An 18167-nucleotide genomic window follows, 5' to 3' on the forward strand; every position below is an offset into this window, starting at 1 on the left:
TATACTGAAGTTAAGTACTGTACCACAAAGAAGAATGAGATGAATTGTATCAATATTAGACTCTTTTGTTTATATAGCAAGGTAAGGAGACTTTGTCTTAATTTGTTCTGTAGAGATCTAACCAACCGCTCGAATATATATATATCTGAGAATCATTTGATGGTAGGGTTAGTACCACTATAATTAAGTTGTTCTTTTTTATTATCTAGCTTTTCATGTGTTTGATTTCTGTATAACCTTCATTTGATGTTGTTGATGGAAAATAAATGTTTTTCTATCAACAAAGAAAAATATCAATGTCTAATTCAAAATAAAATAAAATACTATATACATATATAATTATAACGAGTTCAAACTTATGGTTCGTGAAAAAAAAAAGTTGCAATTTTGTTTAATTTATAAAATTATTTCAACAAAATGGTTAAACTATTTCACCATGTGCTTTACTGTACCTCGGAGTTTGGATAAAGTCGAGACTATTGAAACGTTTTGCTTGTGTACACGTAAACTTGTCCCAGCCTACCGTTTCTTGTGGCCCCACCGCCGGGAACCGTGACTGCACAGTTAACCTTGCAACTTGCAAGTGTTGACTGATGTCATGTCACTACTAATTCCAAAACAACAAGTTATTATTTCGGCAATCATTTTACAGGTAGGGTCTAATCTCCAGAATGTACTTCTGCTAAGCATTATTCAGGTAGGGTCGTAGGTCCCTGATTCCTACTATGATTGTGTGTACATGGTATATCTTGTCATTTGGTACCTAGAGGCGAGAGACGATATCAGAATATGCCCGACGTCAATACAAGGGTGCAAGGATGAGAACATGTATGTTAAATCTAAACAAGATGTATGAGTATGAGTATGCACCATCTGTGTATACTTGAGTATGTTAAATATATATATATATATATATATATTACACTAATACAGATTCCGTCTCAAAATGGTCAACTGAAAAATATTAATTCCAGATGTTCCCTCACTCCCTAACTGAACACGTTGTGAAACTTTGTCAACCCTTCAAAAAACCAAAGCTCTTTTCCAGTAGCAAGTAACAGGTCGAGCAGGGATATTATCTCGTAAAGACCGTATCACCAAGGGTGTGACGAAGTTTTTACACCGGCTATCTGCTAGCCGAGATGCAACTTACCCGAAGGTAAGAGTAATCCTTAACACCTTCCGTGTCTTGTTCGTTTTCGGCACAGGGATAGTGTCCCATCACTTCCATGGGATTACGCATTCGCGACCATGTAGGTGATGAGGTCACGTACTCCATGTCCAGGCTGCAGGGCTACGGGGTGATTATTCCCCTTCACGATCCTGCGAGCTGCAGAACTACTGAGGGTTGTCTCCTTTCACAATTCTACCATGACGGTTTACTTGTTCGCGGTTTGCACAGTCCTACTAAGAGAGAAAGCTTGAAATGAATAATCAAAGGTGTAAAGAAGGGTCTAGTCACGCACCTCATGTACATACCTCTTTCACGTGGATCGCTGTCGTCCACGCTGTTATGTCAAGCGTCAACTCTCTCTCCAAACCTCGGTCTTTCAGGTCCCGCTTAATCAGTTCATCCCAGGTTAATTTCGGTCGTCCTCGTTTCTTCATTCTCCCTTCGGCTCGTCCGATGCGTCCTACTCGTACCGGGACCTCAGGTGGTCTCCGTTGGAGATGCCCGAACCAACGCAGCCGGTACTGCGTGAGTATCATCTTCATCGACCCCAAGCTTCTCACGAACAAAATCATTTCGAATCTTATCGTGTCTTGTCATCCCACAAGCCCATCTTAACATCCTCGTTTCCGTCACATGTAGCCTTAAGATGTGTGGGTTTTTTGTCGCCCAGCACTCCGCCCCGTACAGAAATGCGGGACGAATTGCCGTCTGATAGAACTTTCTCTTCAGTTTAGTCGGTACCTTACGGTCATAGAGGACTCCCGTTGCAAGTCCCATCAGAAAGAAAGGGACAATACACACAGAAAAGAAAAAACCATCCTTCCTTTCCATCCTTCCAATGAATGGTTTGGCAGCCAACATAATTGCGGAGTGACAAGAAATTTAAAGAGCACTGGTTCATCTGTTTTTTTCTTTTTTTGTTGAAGCAGTGAGTGGTGTATAGATTCCAACATACTTCTGGTGCAGACACCACAATCGTGTCAAGTACCTGAAAAACTAATCACCAAGATACCAAGCACACACGTCAGTTTCACAAAGCAATGCTGCATGACAGTTACGTAAATAGCGAACTGCGAGTTAGAGCAACTGAGAAAGGTTATGGCCCAATGAATTAGTATAGTGTAAGACAGCCTATTATGGGAGGAGTTTACACTCCTCCACACAATAAAAAGAAAAGAAAAGCCTAACTCCTCTTTTTGTACTTTAGGAAGTGGTTTTTCGAAGGAGATCTACCACTAGGCTTCGCCATTTCTTTATATAGGTCTTACCGTCTTAGGACTTAATACGAAAACGCTAAAAGTGGGAGAAAACTAAAAAGACCGGATAAATACGGGATATGATGCGTCGCTCATCCAAGATTCCACAAAAAAGCACCCCATGTTAATCTCCAGTCGGGAAAGGCACCACGTCTAGCGCTGCATTTGGAAAAAAAAGACCATGCATATATGCTACTAGTGAATCACCCATGCCGTACCGGCATGAACTATTTCATACAGTTATATTCTGAAGTGCTTTGCTGTCGCACCATGTCTGGTTTTTTCTTTCTGTTATCCTCTGGTTTGTATCACCCAAATTGCACAGTTATGTGTTTTTTTAATGAAAAGCTCTGTGTTCAATTGATTTCATTTTAGTCTGAAATTGTTTTCATTTTAAATTGATTCTATAAAACTTTAAGCGGTCAAACAAATTTTTATCTGCAATTGATCGAATCCATTTTCGCATGATGGAATTTAAGGTTGGTATTCTTTCTTGGTTGTTACGGAGATAATCAAACGGTCAAGTTAGCCAAGGTTAGTATTCATTTTAGAAACTAAACTCTTTCCGGCTTTCCTATTTCCGAAGCAAAACTGATGAAAGTGTCAACATAATGCCTAATTCGCACATGATAATGCTTAATCAGTGTTATTTTATGTCTGTAACGAAAATTTTGCCTGCCTAAGGAGGCCCATGTTAGAAGACTGATAGCACCAGCTACCCTAGTCTAACGTTAAAATGAAAATCGCAAAACAAATAGCAAATAACAATTCCACAAACTATGATGTCCTCCGTACAACATAAAAAGTTATAAGAAACCGACAATATGAATTCCCTGCCTCACGTCCTATAACATGCTCCTAGCGACGTATCTTTCCTAAAGATGTCATATGGTTCTGCAATGCTTCACGTTCTCGGCACCTCCTCCGGGCAAGAGTCTGGCTCTGTAAACAGATATATACGATCACTTTTTCGTTAAATCTTGGTTGATATTCACTAACATTTTTGCGTTAGAAAAATGGAAAAATAGAGTAAATAACACAATACTGGTACTAACTCATTGATCTTCTCATATACTCTTATTAGTTCCAACTTCTAAGATGACCTGGAATGATAGAAGTTATATGCTAAAATAAACATCGTTCTAAGATTGGGCTATGACACTGATCTCTTTCGGCCTATTTAGGATTGAGACAACATCAGAATCCAACCCATCTATCAGTTTTCAAGTAGAGAATATATGAATATCCAGATATAAATTTAAGAATCGCAGAATTGGCACAAATTTTTGATTAATAAAGAAAAAAAAAAAAATTCAGTAGCAAACAATCACAAATTCACTATGCAATTCACATCTCTCCACTGATCTACATTGACGAGCTACATGGACGATTTTACACAACAGAATATTCTCTTTTTTGTCCACATTCTCAAAACTGATGGCGGCAACATGATGGACTTAGATTTCAGAAATAATGTTCTCTGTAAATTGTAGAACATTAGAAAGAAGAAATGTGTTGAGATACATTTTATTATCACACACAGCTACTATACTTATAATGAGCATACAATGTCATTAGTTGGTTATCTATACACCACGTAAAAATTCATGCTAAGGCATGAAAGAACAGGTTTTTCGCTGTTTGCATGCATAAGCTTCCTTTTTGGTTCATCTAACTGAAGATCATCTACATTGGCTACACGACCCAAGATATTTACCCTTTCCCTAGCGGGTAAGATTATATCTACAGGGGAAGGTCTAACATGTTTCGCAATCATCATCCATTATTCACTACAACAAAGAGAAAATGGAGAATAATGGTGACAAAGTATATTAGTAAGAGAATAAAAAAGCAAAATAGTTACTCCAATAAATTCAGGTAATACACCACAGGTTAGGTGCCACATAAAATTTCATTTCCTTTCTCATAATACACCACAGTCAGTTAACAGTCATTGGAAAACCTTAATCTATGTGCACGACTGAATTTTGGTGCAAGAAATTGAAATTTAATTCATAAATGTGTTGATTTCCACATGGATACATACCTCTTCTAAATGTAGCAGCTCCATTTCCGTGCATCGCAGAATCTTTTGGAGTTCCAAGTCGGGTGCCTCAAAGATAGTAGTCTCTGTAGGATCTTCCACACTTATCTGAATTGAGAACCTGTCAAGGTATGTTATTGTTTGTTTAATTACCGGCCATAAATTTACTTGCAGTTAAGTATAGTGTGTTTTCAGCCAAGTAAAGATTCCAATCCATTACCTAGGTATCGTACATCATTATGGATCTGACACTTTGAGCACCAAAATTCACCCACACAATCCATAACCCGGTTATTGGAACCTTAAATAGTACCAACCCTTTACTTTTATCAATTGAGTGGCTGTTGCTTTGCACATTGTCTTGTGCATAAACTGTCATCACCACTCCATTGTTTGATGTCGCTTGGTTGTAACACAAAGTTAATTTTTTGTAAGAAATTTTCTTTGACTATATTGATGTTGAGAGTAGATTATATATACATACATTGTAACTGTGATTTTCCCATACTATTTCAAACAATTCTGCAATAGTTTTACGACTCTCACTCCAGTCCAATTCATTTTCTTGTACAGCTGCATTACTTTCATTGGTATGCCTAGTTTCACTTTTAGTTTTAACATCGCCAAGCATCTTTTCAGCATAAGTTAGCATCGCCTGGCAAATAGGACTGTTTATAGCCGATACCATCTGCATACATTAAGTTAATGGCAAAGTGGAAACAGAGAAATACTTTCTTAGAAAGTTAATTAACCACCTTGCTCTCATTTCGATAATTTCAGGTATGTCTACATTGTTGTAGACCTTCGCCGCATTTGTTGACGACAGGGTGATTTTCCCTGAATTAGTAAAAAGAGGGGTTACGAATTTTTTTACCTAAGTTGCACATAGTAACAATAATGAAAATATCGAATAACGTAAGTTTGTCCGACCGTTTGTTACCTTGGTAATTCTTCACAAAAGTGGAGCAAACAGCTACCAACACTGGACATGGAATAGAGTCGCAATCAATTGGGTCATTCCCAACTTGATTAACGGCAGAACCCCATAGAGCAATAATCATTGTTGATCCCCTGACTCGGGAAATAACCGTTAAATTACATATAAGAACAAAAGGATTGTAAGAACAGAAACTAAGAGATGTCAACAGTAAACTGTGTATACCTAACATTCTCAATTGTGATCTCGTGCAGTCGGATGGATTACCCGCCAGCCCACCTGGATGTTGGTGATGGTTTTCAAGAAGCCAACCACATCTGCATTAAATAGAAGTAGCGAGGGAATTGGAACACATCTACCAATCCATGAAATGACCTTTTGGAGTCACCTGCTATAATTGAAATTAAAGTGAACCTATCTACTCCCAGGAACATAACATTACATGAACCGGAATATAACATTAGATGAATCCGATGCAGTAAGAATTACCTGGAAGATGTATGTTCTGAACATTCGATACGAGTGATTCACATCCAGTGAAACAGAAATTAACAGGGAATAATCGACACAGAATAAGCATCTGGCGTGGAGAGTGAGGTGTTCCACCTAAAGTAGCTCATCTTGTCACTGTTTACTGGCCTTAATTTTTATTTAGCAGCAGTCAATGGTGTACAAACCATCCTCTCGAATTTGCTTAAGCATGTAACTCATTTCCCTGTAGCAGCGGCGGTGTTAGTCATACATAATTGAAGCTGTATACTGTATCAACACATAGAGTCCAATTTTCATACTTCCTAGTAACGACGCCTGATTTTCCTATGGCACCTGCTATGGTTCGCCATCAAACGGCGATGCCATTTCGTCTATCCTTTCGGGCAGTAACTGAAAATTGAAACTAAAATTCATCATACACCTAATTCAAACTAATGAAGGATTATTTTAAAAAAAAAAGGTAAAGCAACATCAGGACGGTCAAACCAAAACAACAACACAAAAGCAAGTAAATTTAATCAACTTTGCATGAGTATAAAAGAAAACAATCACCTAATTGAAAGTGGACGGAAAACGTATTTGGATTTGGGCAGCAACTAAAAACCGAAAATCATCAGATACCTAATTCAAAGATAGGATTAAGCGATACAGTGGAGATCTAAAGAGGGATTGCTTAAAAAATGGGTAAAGTAACATCAGGAAGGGCAAACCTTACCACAGCACAAAATTATGTCAGAGCAATTGAAAACGTAAATCTAATCAACTTTGCATGAACGAAAAAAAAAACAATCACCAGATTGAAAGTGGATGGAAAACGTAATTGGAAGCAATGGAAGAAAAAAAACTTACATTTAGGAACTCTTCTCGATTGGGATTTAACATTTTACATAGATAATCCAATTAACGCAAGGATGAGCAGTTTTCTTTTGTATAATAGCCATAAATTAATCCGGATTTGGAATACCAATGTTTCTTTAGTCCTAAACTGAAAAGCGGAAAAGAGATTCATCAGAAATATAATTCATACACAACAAAGATCCATTCCCGTGAGAACATCTGAATGGGTTAAGACGAAGAACAACATGTAGGTCAGTATTAAAAAAAAATGTGAATAAGAGAGGAAAAGAATATGTAGATTGCTGAAAACTTGTTATACATAACTCCACACATTCACCAACTAAAAATTTACCCCATTCTAATATGCACAATCAGTGTACAAAATCATGGATTAAGAACCAATTTGATTGTATTCACGAAATTGTAAAATGAATCAATAAGAGAATCAAAACGGACATTGGTACTAAACAAGGAGGCCCGTGGAAAGGGATTTTCACATCGCAAACCTAATGAAGGATTTTAAAACAAAATTGGAAAATTAAAATTAGGAATGGCAAACCAATAACCACAACACCAACTTGTCATAGGATTGAAGATCCACAATTCAAGCAATTTTGGATAAACGAAACAAAACATAATCAGGGGACAGAAAATAGCTGTAAACCGAAAATTGAATCTGGAAAGAATACTCACATGTTCGACTGGAATTGATGTTGATTTCGATTCGGATTAGCCATTTTATAAACCTAATCCAATTAATGCAAGGATGAGACGCAGGCAAAATTAATATGGATTAAGAAAACCTAAATTGGGAATACCTACGAACAGAATAGAATCCAGGGTGAGAAAATATTACGGAAACATGAAGACCTGTGAATCGGAACCTAAGAAATTCCAACCTAAGAGTACCCTGATGTGCGTTACTCACAATGAAGGCTCTTTTTATGATTCGCTTTTAAGTCAGAGAATGAATATATATCTATATATCGTGGGACTGAGTGACGGGCAGCCATTGGATTAACCAATCCAATACGTTCCGGTAGTTAGAATTTTCTATCTATCCTGGCCACTGGGTGAAACAACGAACCCTCCTGATGTATAAGCATTGATGATAAATAAATCCATGATTTTGTACCTTCGGTTTCTTAGTTGTGCCGGATTAGTCATATGTACGGTCGCGTAAGAATCTGTATTTGGTTATTCAAGTTTAAATTTACCCCTCTAAAACCTAGTTTGATTGGGGTATGACATAGTGCCTTTACTAAGGGGAGATCAAATATGAGTGAGTTTACTTTAATACCCTTAAAGTAATTAATCTTATTACTTAATCAGATAACTCTAAAATTAAAAACCTAAAAAACTCTTAATCTTCTCTTCTTCTTCATCTACATCTTCCAACAAAATCAGAAAAACAAATCTTTGCAAATCGTCCAATTTGATTTCCTGAAAAATGGTTGATTCCAAACGATCAAGTAGCAACACAGATTCAACAGGGCATATCAAAAGATCCAAATCAGAGGAAAGGGTAAGGGAAAAGTTGGAACTAGTGAAATCAGTAAACCCGAAAATCCAATCCATGAGAATGTTGAAAAGAACCCTCCACCGGTGAAAAGAAGACTGTAAGTGATTTCTAAACTCAAACCCATTATTGTTTTGTGTTTTTTGATTGTTATATTAGGTTAGAAATCGATAACTATGATTTTCAGGGTTTATAGTCGGCAAGGTTTTTTGAAAAATAAAATGTCGGCCTTAAGATTTTAGTGCAAGTCGGCAAGGTCGTAACATGAAGATCATGCTAAATTTTCATAACATCCATGGCGACTGTGAAATATTAATCAAGGTCGGCATGATATTCAATAACCAACCCTGCCGACTTTCATCTAGTCGGCATATTCGTAAAATTGTACCGTTCCGACTTTATGTCACAGACACCCTGAGTTAATAGTCGGCATCTTTCTTGAATAGGACCCTACCGATTGTGTGTTAGTTGGCGTGGTATATTATTACAACCATGCCGACTAAGTATTTGTCGGCGATGTTTAGATTATCGCCCTTGCCGACTAGGTGACCAGAACCATGTTTCAATGTGTATAATTCTCATATCTTTTATTTGTGTATTGTTTAGGTTCCCAGAGGAAAAAATAGAAGATATCTCTTGTATTGTTCACAATGCAAAAGAGCTATTAGAATTTATTGACAAGATTTATCCTTCTTTAAAAAACCCTAAGGATGAAACTGAAGAGAACTTCCCTGTAAGAAAGTTACTTTTGATGGGTAAGAAAGATCCTGAAGAATTTCTAAGGTTTATGGAGAGTACTAGCAATCCCCTCAACTATGAAAAATGCACATCATCAGAGGAGGAAGAAGAGGAATTTGATTCAAGAACTTTTTTCAAGGCATCTGACTTTTCTGGAGTGAACCCCTATTACAATGAGGTTGGTGACAACATAGGTCCAGTGAAGGGAAAAGCAAAAGCTGATGCTGGTGAAAAAGCTAGTGATGGTGAAATTGCTAGTGATGTGGAGGAAGATAACAACAATGACAAGAATCCATGAAACTCTTAAACTTATTATGTTTCACTTGGTTTAGAAACTTAGATTGTGGTTTGAACTCTTACATTATGTTTTGAACTCTTAGATTGTGGTGTTAGACTTGTTAAACTTATGTTAATTTTCAGTTTCACTTGCTTTAGAACTTATTCTTTTTTATGCAGTTTTAAACAATATTAGAGTTTTACTAAGTACGCATGGTTTGAAAGCTTTACCTTGCCGACTTACTGTAACATGTTAATGTTAGTAATATAAAAATATTACCTTTTAGGTACAAAGTACAACCCATTCAATGCTCAAAGACTAGAAATTTCAAATTCAAGAGATTAAGTGTGTTGTTATTATAAAAGTACTTTCAACTTCATCTTCAACCTTGCATAAAGAATGGAAGTTTCAAGTGCAACACAACCAAATATTTGTAGTCTTTGTACACTAAGTGGCCATTTACCAAATTATTGTCCCTTTGAAGGAAGCAAATGCACTATTGATGGTTGTAAGGGATTCTTATTTCTTATGAAACCTGCAATATGAGATGTATATCAGCCGTATGCTTCAAAATGCACGTGCTGTGGGTTTTTCTGCTGGATAGATGAGCGGCTAGCTCCGTATGAAGATGAAGTTGCTAAAATCAACCTTCTACCATGCACATATCCATGTTGCGATGATAAGATGAAGCTAATTAACTCTACTAAAAAAATTGTGTGCCGGAAAAAGATACTATCTATGTCCCAAAGGTGTTAAAGTTAAGTTTTTAAGGTTTGTATGCTCTAGTTAAGGTTTGTATGCTCTAGTTAAGTTTTTAAGGTTTTTAAGTTTTAAGTTTTTAAGGTTTTTAAGTTTTTAGCAGTCATTGTATTCGAATTTAGTCGACACTATACAAAATGCAAAGAGTGTCGACGGATGAACAGTCGACACCTAACAGATTATTAACCATGTCGACGGACGTACAGTTGGCATTGTATTTATATAATACAATACCGACTATAATGTGTAAAGAACATCCAAGAACAACATTTTTTGTTTATTTTGGTCGGAAAGGTTGTCCTTATAAACACTGCCGACTACAAATTAGTCGGCATTGTATGAGGGAAATAACCTTGCCGACTGTTCCAGGCCTTTTTTATTTTGCTGTCATGCATGTACAGTCGGAAACCTGACGAAATCGAAACCTGCCGACCCTGGAACGGTCGGCAAGGTCGTATGATAAATACAATTCCGACCAAAGGAGTTGACAAAAAAAAAACCTTGAATGGGCATCCACACTTCTTGTCATTCCTCTTGAACTTACTAAGGAGCTTACTTGGTTTAATTCCCCAACTTGCTCTTACTTGTTCGAACTCGTGCCGTTTCAACTTGGCAGTGCCCAACAAGACTTTCTGGATCTTTATGGTTATATGCCAACCAACATCAAATCTACTCATTGTACACATGTTATCGGTGTCTTTGTTCCTTCAAAAAATAATCTTGAATGGGCATCCACACTTCTTTGGCTTCGTCTTGTACACCCTAGTCGTCTTCTTATCATACAAATAACCCTTTCTCTTGTAACTTGCGTCCGGCGACCCACCACATTCGCATACCATTTCAAACCGCGATCTTTTTGTTGGGTGTTTTTCACTAGAACGCACATATTCTCTTTTTGATTTCTCAGTAACCCACTTGACCGCGTCGTCTTTTTCCTTCCATTCCAAATCATTAGCATAATGTGCGGAAGTATCAGGAACCCTAACATTGTGAGCTTGAGGCTGATCCTTCATCGGTACCAATGTATTCTACAAAACATCACAAGTTAGTTGATATGTACTACAATAGTCGGCAGGGTCGATATATAAAACAACACCGACTAAAGAACAGCCGGCACTTTCGAAGAATAACACAGTGCCGACCAAACTATAGTCTGAAGGGTCGACGTATCCAAAACAATGTCGGTTTAAACATTTTCAAATCACGTCTCCTTTGTTGTAAAAATCTTATAGTCGGCAGGGTTCAAATTTTCAACCTAACCGACTAAACACTGCTCATGAAAAGTCGAAGCACTTGGTAATGAAGACCATGCCGACGCTTACAATCGGCAGGGTCGACAATCGTCGACCTTGCCGATACTGAGTAGGAAAAGTGGAAAAAAAATCCATCATTTTGCATGGAAAAATCAAAATCTTCACAACGTAAGTTGTCTACCTGATTACTTGTAGCTCCCTTCTCTTCTTCTTGGTAATTGGATTCCACGTTTGGCTCAAGACATTCATCACTTCTATATCTATCTTGAGTTTGAGGAAAATAAAAGTGAGGGTCATGCATATAATCCATTTGATTATGATTTGGTAGATCATCATACAAGTACTCATCTGTAGGAGTAAAATTAGAAGACTCCCCCACTTCAAAATCAGGATTTGAATCATTCATCTCACTCATATCACAAATATCTCAAAAACCCTAACTCCCCCCCCCCACCCCCCACCCCCCCCAAAAAAAACAAACTCTCTACTACTTCAAACTCTTTCTTACTCTCAATTATTTCCAAATCCACTCATATAAATAAACTAACTAATCTAATGATTTCAATTAAATTAGTGTTAATCATTGCAGGGGCAATTTAGTCATTTTGAAAATACAAGGTTAAGGGGTGGCTTCTTTTACTTCAATATGACCTAGCTTTTGTCTCATTAGGTATAGCCCAATTAATCTGGGTATACCCCAATCAAGCCAGTATCTAAAAGCATGTGAGGGTGTTTTGCGAAACTAGTGATGACAAACTCATTTCTCCAGTGCAGAATGCTTACATCGAAGGAAGACAAATTATCAATGAGATTCTAATAGCAAATGAACCGGTTGATTCAAGATTAAAAGATGGAAAACCTAGGGTCATCTGCGAGATTGACCTAGAGAAGGTTTTTGATAGGGTGAATTGGAGTTATCTAAAATTTGTGCTAAGGAAGATGGGATTTAGTTCGAAGTGGTGTAGTTGGTTAAAGTTTTTCTATTCTACAACTACTTTCTCGGTCTTAATTTTATGGGTTTGCATTTGTTTTTTTTTGGAAGTATAAGAGGAGTTCCTCAAGGGTGTCCAGTTTCTCTCCTTTTACTCAACATTAACATTGCAATGGAGGGCTTCTCAAGATTCTTTGACAGAGCGGCTGATTTGAAGTTGCTGTATGGCTTCTCGGTCTCTACAAACGGCCTAATTATCAACCATCTTCACTATGCGGGTGATTCCTTTTAGATAGAAAGAAGGAGAGTTCCATTCTGTTGGGATTACATTTGAATGTTTAGTCTTTATAAACCAACATACTCTTTCTCGTATTGCAACTAAATTTGCAAGCTTTAGTGATGAAAGACTTTTTTTTAACGGAAAATGGATCATTTGTCCAAATATTTTTAAAACATGGTTTTAATGGACGAGTAAAAATTAGTATGAGTGAAATGGACAAAGAAAAAATAAGAAGGATGAAACTGGATTCATTCTGGCTTAAACTTAAAAAATAGCAAGGATAAAACTGGATGCGTCCTGTGTAAATTAAAAATAAGAAAAAGTATTTGAAAATGGGAAGGATGAAACTGTTTACATCCTGGCTATTTTTACATTTTTGTCCATTTAAACAGTATCAAAATCTAGATGTCTTTTTCATCCAGAAATTGTTGATTTTGGTTTTTTTAACCAATTTTGTATTTTTTTAATAGTCAAGCAACAAATGCAACTACGTCCACCTTAAACTTTCCGGTACTAGAAATAGCTCATCTGTTCGATCCAACAATGTGATCGCCACCATAAAATGTAAAACCAAAATTAATCTTAAATTACTGTGAAGAAATCAAGCTGGTAGTAGAATTACCCCAGGTAAAGGCAATTGGACTTTTTACAACATGAGAATCACCGTGCCATTCTATTGACCCGAATTCCGGTTTCTCTGCACTCATTACCTTCGATGTGAACGTGATTTCATAATGCAAACTTGTGTTAGTCTCGCTAAACACAAGCCTACTTGGTGTAACACTGATCTTAACCAATGCAGGAGCAAAAACACGAACATCATAAACTGGACTTGGCGAACTTCCAACATTTGTAACCGTTCTTTTGTACGTTACTGTGTCCATTGTTCCGTCTCTGAAGATGACTGCAAATGCTGGGTAGTTTAAGTCACCGGGACTCGACAACCTATGTGATTCGCAATCCACATGCCTGTCTTTGACAAATATCGAAATCTGCTTTGCAGTGTATCCAATAGAACAAAGAAAGGCGTCGTAACCACTTGTGCCAATATCGTAAACCAAACCAGGATTTAAGGCTAGGTTGGGGGAAACATGTCCTGCTCTGTGCTGGAATGGTGTGGAATGTAAGCCAGTGGCTAGATTAGTAAGATTCTTACCTGACCTGTCCAAGGTATAACTAGTTGTCATCAGTGCTGACATTATTGCAGCTGGATTCCATGTAGGATGAGCCTTCACTACAAGAAAACTTGGTTTAAGCGACCAAAATCTTAGCAAGATCTTAAAATTTTGGTCGCTTTAATAGTTAAGCAACCATGTTTGCAATTACCAAAAACTTTGGCTGCTATTAACATGCTCCCATTAAATCGTAGCTACTAATTAAATTTGTGGGTTACTCCAGCATTTTTCCCAGTACTACATAGCGAGTGGAATAGTAGGTTAGTAGCTATTTACTTCAAGCTACCATGTATCAACAATTCAAAATATGTTTGGCTGCTAAAAACCTGTCTCAGCAACCAAGGTATAGCGACCACCAATTCAGAAAAGGAAAGTAGATGATTCTAATAATGAGAAAGGGAAGCGATCACCAATCTAGTGTTTGATGTTTGATATTGAGATGTTTAATTTTGATTTGTAGAAATTTTACGAGGTGGGTTTCCAATAAAAGTTATATAGTAATTTTACGAGGTGGGTTTCCCATTCTTTCGCATTTTGCTAATCATTTTCATTCAATTGATTTATACACATTCGTAGTATTCAATCCAAAATTTATATGTTCTACATATTTTCTACGATAATAATTCACTTGTTCATTCCGTTTTCTAATACATTACTCGAAATTCTATCTGTTGAGAAGGTAATTACCGAATTTGTTTCCAATCATTACCTAGCTCTTGGCTTTCTATTGGCCAGATAAATTTGAAAAATCGTATTCCTTGTTCGTTTTGTGATTAGCACAATTTTGTATGATCTTAAATACTATTTATATCCTAATTTTGTGATTAAAAAAAATTGGGACAGAGAAAAGAAAGAATCGGAAAAATCTGATTCCTATGATTTAACATGAAATTTATTTAGGTGTTTTATCAAAACCTTGAAAATTTTAAAATTATATCATTAATTCCTTTTTTCAATAAATCGGTGGAACTTGGTCAATTTTTCCGATTTACTGTCAGTAGTTCCCATCCTCGGTGAACTACTGATGGACATTCAGTTAAAATAATGGATAACTGGATAAACCAATTTATGTAAGAGAAATTGAGTAAGGTCGAGCGAATTGGATAACATTGATAGATAAAGGGTGAAATACACAAAGGTCGATAGACATTCAGTTAAAATAATGGATAACTAGATAAACCAATCTATCTAAGAGAAACTGAGTGAGGTCCAACGATATTGGATAAGATTGATGGATAACAAGTTAAATTAAGTTAAAACGAAGGAATTTTAGTTTATTTGATCGATAACCATATAAACTCGTGGAATGTAAGAAAAATTGAGTGAGATCCAGTAATATTGGACAAGATTGATAAATAATGTCTTTAATTAATTAAGGTCGATGAACATTCAATTAAAATGATAGATAACTAAAGAACCTAATAATTTTGGGAAAATCTGAGTAAGGCCGATTGACATTGGGTAAGATTGACAAATAACAAGTGAAATTAAGTGAAGCCACGAAAATTCGGTTTATTTGATAGATAACTATGTGGCGAAATTGACTAAGGTCGATCGATTGAGATGCACTTGTATAAACCAAACAGTAGGTTTCGGATAACAAGGCCGGTCTAATTTATAATCAGGAATCTATTTTTAAATCGAGACCGAAGAAATAGAAATAGAGACAGACTGCATATCTAATATGTGCGAGCAGAAAGAAAAGCACAAAAGCACAAAGAGAAAGCACCAAGAAAACACACTTTCCTTGATCCGTATGACAGTCTTAAATCAAATCTTTATCGTCCAAAGATTTTCATAATCCGTATGCAACCTTATCTTCTTCACCATAAATAAATGTCTTCAACACCACAGAACTCTTCATTTTCAGATCTGAAAATATGGGCGGTGGTATCAATGACAAAGCTGGTTCAAGTAGTATGATAGTGTGTTATACCGAATTTGAAGTTCGAATGGACATTGAGCTTCATATTTGATGATTTCGATGATATATCATGCTAAGTTTGAAGTCAGAACCCTTCTGAAGCTTCGTGGTTCATAGTTTGTATGCCATTATACCACGTTTAAAGTACGAATCGACATTGAGATTCATATTTATCTATTTTGATGATGTATCCTTCTAAGTTTGAAGTCAGAACCCTCCTAGAGCTTCTTGGTTCATAGTGTCGTTGTCGTTATACCGAATTTGAAGTTCGAGTCGGCATTGAGCTTCATATTTATCGATTTTGATGATGTATCATGCTAAGTTTGAAATCACAACCCTCTTGAAGATTTGTGGTTCATAGTTTATATGTCGTTATACCGAATTTGAAGTTCGAATCGACACTGAGCTTCATATTTATCGATAAATATGATGTATCATGCTAAGTTTGAAGCCAGAACCCTCCCGGAGCTTCATGGTTCATAGTTCCTATGCCGTTATACCAAATTTGAAGTTCAAATCGATACCGATCTTCATATTTATCAGTAATGAATATTAGAAATTACTTCATGAACTATATGACTAGTAGAAATTACTTCATGACCTATGTGACTAGTCGAAATTCAAAGCGGAAACACACAGAGAAAGCACAAAAACACAAAGAAACACACCAATTATCGATTTCATTTTTCATTTTCCCGATTCATTCTTATGTATTTTTTGGATTTTTTTATATCATAATGTCGATAACAATGTCCTAAATTTATTAATATTTTTTTTGGTTTTTTTTCGTGTCGAATGTTGATAACAAAACGGATACATGAGTTCGTATTAGCACAAACAGAAACACACTTACTTCTCAATCCGTATGAACATCCCAAATATAATATCAACCATCAAGATTTTTCTTGATCCGTATGAGTGGATCAAACGAGTATGGTCCGTCGATCATTTTAATTTCATTCTTGGTTGTATCCCTCGACCCTCGAACTCTAATTCCAATCTGGTTCTCTCTTTCTTCTCTCCTCCGAAACACACCGTCGGCGCTCCATCACCACGCTGCTCTTCTCTCATCCTCTTCTTCTCTCCCTTCTTGATTGAATTGACCCATATTAATTCTCATCTGCAATTTCTGGTGAAAATCATCACAACCTCAGTCACAGAAACTCATCAATTGAATACCTCAGATCCACCTTCTACAAACCCTAAATCAAACGATTCGTAATCTACTATTGATTTCTTCTTTCACTGATTCAATCTCAGAACCCCTTTCAATTCTTCACTCAACATCTAACCTAGCCATAAGAATCATATCTCTCCATCCCTGAACATCGAATCAACAACAGAAAATTCATTATCTCTTCCATCTCTGATTAAAGTTTCTTATCATGGTTCAAATTGTGGAATTGGTGTTGCTGCTGCTAGAAATCAAGATGGATGGTGAATTACAGTTAGGGTTTGAACAAGAAATTGGAGATGAAGATTTTGACTGAACTGTAGGTGGAATTGATTACAGAAAAGAAGGAATTGAAATCGGTGATGTCGGCTGAGTAGAGAAGAACTAAATGGTTCTCTATGTGATTCGAATGCTTAGATTATTGGAAGAAGAATTTTTAAGTGGGTTGAGCAGGTTGTGAAATGAAGAGTATGGGTGTCTGTGTTAGTGGTGTGTGGTCTGGTAAATCTTGAGACACTGGTAATGAATATGTAATATGGGAGATGGCTTGTGCTGAGACAGATGGTGGAGTTCTCCGTGGTGATTACCCACTTGGTTTCCTTGTTATTTATCATTCGAACTAACCCTTTTTTTTCATTTGGCATTAGCAATGGTACCTGGTGGAGGTAATGTTGGTACTGGAGGTCTCTAAAACCAAGTTTGCCCCCTTGTCAACATGGCATTGTTCCTGGAGCTGGTAGAGGTGATTGAAGACCTATGGGGGTGAAGGGAGCTCCTTCCACGCGGAAAAGGTTTCAGCCAGGTTTTGGATTCGCTGGACAAGAAAAGGACTGGAATTCACATTTCCATCTCTTAGGTAACTTATTCTCAACATAGTACATAGGCCCATATGAATTGTGTCGAATGGCATCCCCATTCATGAGAATATGCAGTCGTGTTAAGTATCAAATAAGCTTTTTGCTTTTCAATTATTTTTCTCGGATACAAGTCTGTCCTATTCCGTTAGAGTCCCTAAGTAAATATGTGCTGCTATAATGTGCCTCCACATCAGGATTTAATGTTTCATTTATCTCTGTCATACACAATGTTGCACTTCCTGCTGAACTGCACAAATGGTTATCCAATAGGAAATTTATCTTCATTTTGAATGTGGAAGTGTTTCTCTGTCCTCATTTACAAAACTAGTAACATGTTTAACTGCACTAGCATGTCATTATGTAGGCGGAAGCTCCGTGTTTATTTGTTATTGACGCTTTGTGGCTGGTGGAATTAATCTTATAGCTGAGAGAGTTGGGATTTCCATTTTTCTGAGTTGAAGTCCTATGAAATAATCCCACTGAAAAGCATGTGTTGCTATTTTCTGTTTCATGTTTCGAAACGGTATTTGACATTGATGG

The 18167-nt window shown here is 36.7% G+C and overlaps 1 protein-coding gene and 1 long non-coding RNA gene across 15 annotated transcripts; both read right to left on the reverse strand.

The window, feature by feature from the left end:
* Window positions 1–3042: 3042 nt before the first annotated feature.
* On the reverse strand, window positions 3043–7708 carry LOC113326856. 14 transcript variants are annotated; one of them, XR_003348570.1, is made up of 10 exons: window positions 7434–7705; window positions 6753–6888; window positions 6456–6524; window positions 6203–6293; window positions 5901–6126; window positions 5637–5728; window positions 5415–5545; window positions 4695–5311; window positions 4478–4595; window positions 3669–4220 (listed from the first exon to the last, which is right to left on the reverse strand). It is a non-coding gene; the product is annotated as an uncharacterized LOC113326856 (long non-coding RNA). The 14 variants fall into 14 exon arrangements; XR_003348572.1 differs by lacking the exon at window positions 6456–6524 and having other exon boundaries at window positions 7434–7486; window positions 7597–7704; XR_003348576.1 differs by lacking the exon at window positions 6456–6524 and having other exon boundaries at window positions 7434–7486; window positions 7563–7703.
* A 5376-nt stretch (window positions 7709–13084) lies between these two features.
* LOC113326374 (subtilisin-like protease SBT1.4) lies at window positions 13085–13696 on the reverse strand. The gene has a single exon (XM_026574112.1). It carries the CDS (start codon window positions 13694–13696, stop codon window positions 13085–13087), a length of 612 nt encoding a protein of 203 aa, XP_026429897.1.
* Between the last annotated feature and the right edge of the window lie 4471 nt (window positions 13697–18167).

Source organism: Papaver somniferum, unplaced genomic scaffold, assembly GCF_003573695.1.
Source record: "Papaver somniferum cultivar HN1 unplaced genomic scaffold, ASM357369v1 unplaced-scaffold_10, whole genome shotgun sequence".
Classification (NCBI taxonomy): Eukaryota; Viridiplantae; Streptophyta; class Magnoliopsida; order Ranunculales; family Papaveraceae; genus Papaver; species Papaver somniferum.